The sequence below is a fragment of the Urocitellus parryii genome, chromosome 11, assembly GCF_045843805.1.
Source record: "Urocitellus parryii isolate mUroPar1 chromosome 11, mUroPar1.hap1, whole genome shotgun sequence".
Lineage (NCBI taxonomy): Eukaryota > Metazoa > Chordata > Mammalia > Rodentia > Sciuridae > Urocitellus > Urocitellus parryii.
In genome coordinates, this window is record NC_135541.1 from 111,037,373 (window position 1) to 111,043,372 (window position 6,000).

The 6,000-nt window shown below is 37.3% G+C and overlaps 1 protein-coding gene across 4 annotated transcripts in view; it reads right to left on the reverse strand.

Annotated features, from left to right (window-relative positions):
* Positions 1-4,832, reverse strand: part of Wars2 (tryptophanyl tRNA synthetase 2, mitochondrial) — a 75,309-nt gene extending 70,477 nt beyond the window's left edge. For all 4 annotated transcript variants that reach the window (XM_077791086.1, XM_026413709.2, XM_026413708.2 and 1 more), the window contains exon 1: positions 4,738-4,832. In XM_077791086.1, the coding sequence (XP_077647212.1) occupies positions 4,738-4,827 (90 nt within the window). In that variant the 5' untranslated portion in view covers positions 4,828-4,832. The remainder of the gene's footprint in view (positions 1-4,737) is intronic.
* Between the last annotated feature and the right edge of the window lie 1,168 nt (positions 4,833-6,000).

The following is a 6,000-nucleotide window of genomic DNA, read 5'->3' on the forward strand; positions in this document are numbered from 1 at the left end:
CCAAAACATTAAAGCAACTTAAGAATACTCAATCAGTGGCAGTTTCTAACAGAGCACCACTGTGATTCATCCACTTTTGCTTTGCACCTCAGCAGGTAGGTGCACACAGTAAGTGTGTGTCTGTGTGTGTGTGTGTGTGTGTGTGTATGCGCACACATGATTCGCACATGTATTTGTCTCAGCATCCACAGACAATTCTTCTGTAACCTGCAGTTATGCAAAAGACATACTGAGAAAGAGTTGGGGTCAGCAGCACCACTTTCTCCAGCACTTCCTGGCTGTGGATGCCATCAGAGATGCTAGCATAAATCCTCAGCATTTATCTACTGCTCCTCTATATTTTCAGCAGTCACCATCAGTTTCAATTTGTTGCTCAGAGATATTTTTCAAAAAACTGAAATACAAGTACTTACATAAACTAAGTTTACATGAACAACCAATCAAAAGAGCATTTTATACAAATGGATTCACTGACTGAGATTAAAAGGAGAGTAGATTCATACAACACAAATTTAAGAAAAACACAAAGATGAAATAAGCCTGATCAAACTGGCAGTTTTCAACTAGCACAACTCTCGGATGGCTACGGCAGCTCTTGAAAGGTTTCCCTTCTGGTTAGCTCATGTTGTGTGTTGCCTGGACAGAAAAGAGCTAAGGGAAATATCACTGAGAACACAACCACAATTAAATGTCCGTAGGATCACAGAAACCTACAATAAACAGTAATTGCAAAATATAGAACTAAATCCCCAAAGTAAAATTTACCATCCCAATTCATCACTCATTAACTGTGTTACACTGAATGAGTTAATTAACCAAAGGCTGTTTCCTCATGTTTAATACCTACTGTAAAGCCTTTTTATGAACAACATCTCTTTTGTGTATTCTTGCCAAAATCCATAAGCTCAATGTAATCATGAGGAATCAATGGAAAAATCCACTGAGAGACATTCTATGAAACAATTAGCCAACAGTCTTCAAAAGTGATGAAAGACTGAAGAAGTGTCACAGAGTGGAGAAGACATGGCAACTAAATGCAATATAGGATCCTGGATTTGATCCTGGACCAGGAAAATGACTAGTGGAAAAACCAGTGAAATGTAAATTAGATCTATAGCTGAATTAATAGTACTGTACCAATGTTAATTTTTTTGGTTTTGCTAATTAAATTATGATTATGCAAGACAAAACTTGGTGAAGGGTGTGCAGGAATTTTCTGAGCTAATTTTGCAACTTTATAAGTCTGAAATTATGTTAAAATAAAAAAATTTAAGAAGACTTGTAGTGAAAATTAAACACAAGACCAGATATTTAATATAATGCCATTTTTAGACATGATTTCTTCATGTAATGGCTATACTTACAGATCATTAATTGCAGAAATAGTATGTTACTATTGACCAAACCTAGGCTAATGATGGCTAATATTGAAGCATGTTGTTCAACTGTACTACAATGTGGACATTTTATACTTCAGCTGAATGATTATAAATATTCTTGCAAAAATTCACTAACCAACAATATTTCACTCTTTGCACAATACAATCATGAATTAATGCTTAAAGAATTATGTATCTTGTGTTTGCTCAACGATGACAGGCTTAAATTTACCTAATGCCACTAGCATTTAAATAAAACATGTCAGGTTTTCATTCCTCTGACTCTGTGACTACTCTCATCTTGTCAGATTTCAACAGTTTTCTGTCAAGCAACACCTGGCAAAATAAACCATTTTCATATAAATTGCAGATATTCCACAATGAGTATGGTGTGATACACTGTTATTCCTGGACACCCCCCCCACACACACACACCTTTTCTTTTTTTCAGTACAGGAGATGAAACTCAGGGCTTTTTGTATTGCTCTACCACTGAGATACATCCCAACCCTTCTCTCCCTAACCTGAACAAAATACTACATTTAACATAAAGATCCCCAATGCCAAGTTTTTTTTTTTTTTTTTTTTTTTTTTTTTTTTTATACAAAAGACAATTGGGAGGCTGAGATTAGGAGAATAACAAGTCCAAGGCCAGCTTCAGCAACTTAGCAAGGCCCTAAGCAATTTAGTGAGACCCTTTCTCAAAATAAAAACTAAATAGGGCTGGGAGATGTTGTTCAATGGTAAAGTGCCCCTGGGTTATGTCCCCCATACCCACAAAATAAATAAAAAATAAACATCCTCCCAAACATTAAAACAACTTAAGAATCACAATACTCTATCAGTGGTAGCTTCTAATAGAGCACCACTATCATTCATCCACTTTTGCTTTCTACCTCAGGGGGTAGGTACACAGCCCAAACCCAATAACAAGTAACTTATCTATCTCTTGGTTACTGATAAAATCACCCATATGATAAATATACATTTCTTTCTATTGTAATGTACACTTGAAAAATATTTTTTTGTTTTTTACAAAGGTTATGAGGTATCATAAAAATGTCTAATGCATCTGGCTTAAGAATCCAATTCTTCCTTCACATATTTCTGCATCTGTTCACAAAATCCCTTTGACTTCAAAGAAGGCTTTTTGAGAGAAAAAGAAGATACACATAGGAAAAGTGGCCATAAATTTTTAGTAGTCCTTTCTGAGGCCATTTTAATAACAGCACCATAGCACAAGTATCTCTCTTAGAAACTTAAAATATCACAAACAGTATTAATGACTACAGGTTTGCAAGGAGATTTATGATTTCAATTTTTCTGGTTATAAAAGTGATATATATTCAATATAGAACATGTGAAAAATAATGCTTAAAGAAAACTGAAATTACTTTTAATCCACTATTTAGGAAGATCAAAACACAACAAAAAAGTTAAAAATGGTGTTTCCTTCCAACTTTTTTATCAGTGTATATATTTAAATAAGTATTTATATGTAAACATAATATTGTAATCATATTATGAATACTATTGTTATCTTTTTTCAATTAGTTTTTCAAAAGACTGCATTAATCTCTCAAACCATCATTGTAAATAACTGAAATGGTATATAGTTATACACTTAAGAAAAAATACATTTCATTCATACTCAAAGCTAAATTACAAATTTGGAAACACTAATATTGTTCTTGAAATTCTACATCTTGAAACAATCTAGATTAACAGTAGATTTACTTTAAGAATAACCCTATTCATAAATGCTACTGAAACAATAGTAGAGGTCTGATTTTTTTTCATTAGCATTTATAATGATTTAGTGTCCTAATTTTCCTTGGGCAATCATTAGTGGGCTCTAATTTGTTTTTCTTCTTTCTTTGATTCTGTACTCTTAAGGCACAATTAATTCTTAGTTTGGAATGAAGGAAAGTTGGTGTCTAAGGTTTAGTCATTTTAATATGCCATTATCTATAAATTGTCAATTAGTTCTGGTTCTGAACAATCGAACTCCCAAACTTCAAAGAGAGTATTTGATGAAGTAAATTAGAATCAATTCTTACCTAACATTGCTTCCTAAAATTTAAAATAACATCTGAAGAGTTGTTTGCTGACAAAGAGCTTTCAGTATATTATGTTCTTTATCCTTACAAGAATTCTAAGGTTCAAAATCAATGAAGAAATGAGAAGTTTGGTAAATTAAGCAATTTATGGGATGATTAGAAAAATAAATTGAACTTAAATCTTTGTTTTCATTTACTCTCACTGGCTTTGTTTTGACTTTTTCATGTAGTCATAGATTTTCCAAAGCTCCAAAGTACGTTAACATGTCAATCAGTCCAACTCTTATTCCACTTGATCTGTTAAAGAAAATAAGCCCAGGGGATTGTGACTTGTCATGCACACAGCTAGCATGTGGCAGATGAGACCTCAGCCGTTGTTTCCTAACTTCTGATCTAGTGCTCTTTCCAACACACTGGTTACACTGTGACACCCTCACGGCACACCTACACATTAATGACAATGGATATGCAAGGTGTCAGGAAATTACCTAATAATCACAGAATTCCATGTTCCCCTCTAGATTTCAGAATATATCTCCATAGATAGCGTATTGTCAAAGTGTTTACTACTGAGCCTGCATTTAGAAGACATTTAATAATGTCTGAATGAATGAAACGGTAACCCCAACTCTGTTTTTCTCAGGAGAAAATTCGTGCCCTGCTCTTAACTAGAATGATAGTAATAGTAGTGCAGTCAGGCGAAGGATAAGACGACTCATTGTGGCAACTTCCGGTTATTCTTTCACAAAGCCTGACCTAAGGATCACCAAGAAGGAATGACAATGCAAGATCACTGTTTCTTAAAAATACCACACTGCCAGAGAAGGACAAGCGGCTGCACCCATCTAAACCACTCAGTTCTAACAAGACGCCTTCTCTAAGTTCTCCCATGGCTCCTGCCTTGCAGATGGGAAAAGAAAGGTAAAAGCATGGAACCATGAGCAAGAGAGAAATCTTAGAATGACCAGGTGTATTCCCTAACAACGTCACACTAAGAACTGGCTTCCCGCGTTGCCTAGTAACAGCCGCCGCGCAAGGGTCGCGGCATTCAAGATGAGGTCACATGGTCAGGCGGCTGCGCGCTCCTTTCCCCGGCAACCTTGCGTCATCACGTATCTTTGCAACGTTTCCACGCTCCAAGTAGGCGGGCAGTGATAGGCGAGTAGGTTTTAGAAGAGAAACAGCCGAGTACTCTCCCGAGACAGCGGGAAGAGAGAAATAAGTACAGGGAGAGGAAGGAGGATAAGAGGGAGCTCGCAGGATGGGAAGCTGGTGAGAGAAGGATCGACTTTGGTTACCTGTGGAGCGGGAGCCGGTTCAGGTTCTTTATGAAATGCCCGGATGAAGCTCCAGCACCCACGCGCCTTCCGCATTGAGAGCAGCGCCATCTTGAGAAGGGCGGAGCCGTGTTGTCCAGGATTACGTCTGCTCAGAGAGCAGTCTCAGCCTACAGCTGCTTTGGCTTGCTGCGCATGCGCATGTCCTGGGGTTGGGTCTAGCCGCTTGTAGGACCGGTGCCTGTTGGACTATTTGGGGGCTTGGGACACGGTGCGACGGGGCTGGACTTTTCCCCGGATTCCTCATTTTTATGTAGACTTCCTTGAGGGAGAAACTTAAAGGATATAAATCATAGTCTGATTATATAAGTAGTAGCACTGTATACTGGGAAGAAAGGTAGATTGCTTTTTTAATCTTGGCCATCCAGGGGCAACTTTCTAAATGTTGCCATAGAAATTAAGCCTCCTAGTGTTTCTTTTTCTTTCTTTCTTTCTTTTTTTTTTTTTTAAGAGAGAGAGAGAGAGAGAGAATTTTAACATTTTATTTCTTAGTTTTCGGCAGACACAACATCTTTGTTGGTATGTGGTGCTGAGGATCGAACCCTGGCCGCGTGCATGCTAGACGGGCGCGCTACCGCTTGAGCCACATCCCCAGCCCCTCTTTTTTTTTTTTAATAGAACAATTTAATGGCTTTTTGAGACCTATGTGGCCCATTAACTCATTGGGTCTGCAAGCTTTGCTTAGTGAAGGTATAAAAAAACACATGTATGTGTTTTGCCATCAAGAAATGTACAACCTGGGCTGGGGATGTGGCTCAAGCGGTAGCGCACTTGCCTGGCATGAGTGCGGCCCGAGTTCGATCCTCGGCACCACATACAAAGATGTTGTATCTGCCAAAAACTAAAAAAAATAAAAATAAATATTAAAAAAAAGAAATGTACAACCTAATGGGTAACAAATAAACCATGTACACTGATGAAGTATTATAGAAGCAAATACAAGGTTTGAGCAGGACGGGTCATTAGGACTGTGGTGCTCCATCCTAGTCCAGAGGTTCCTTCAGGAAGAAGGTGATACCTGGTGAAAGATTGGGGTTAAATTATAAGAAGCATTTATACAGTCCTGCTTCTGTTAGTGCACCTAAAAGTCTACAGTAAGAATCAGTAAAAATATAATCGGAAGAGATTCTTCAGAATTCCTTTTTTTTTGTTGTTCATAAATTGATCCAATAAAATATTGGAGATTCCCAAGGGGAGATGCAGGAAATAAATTATATAAGAAAT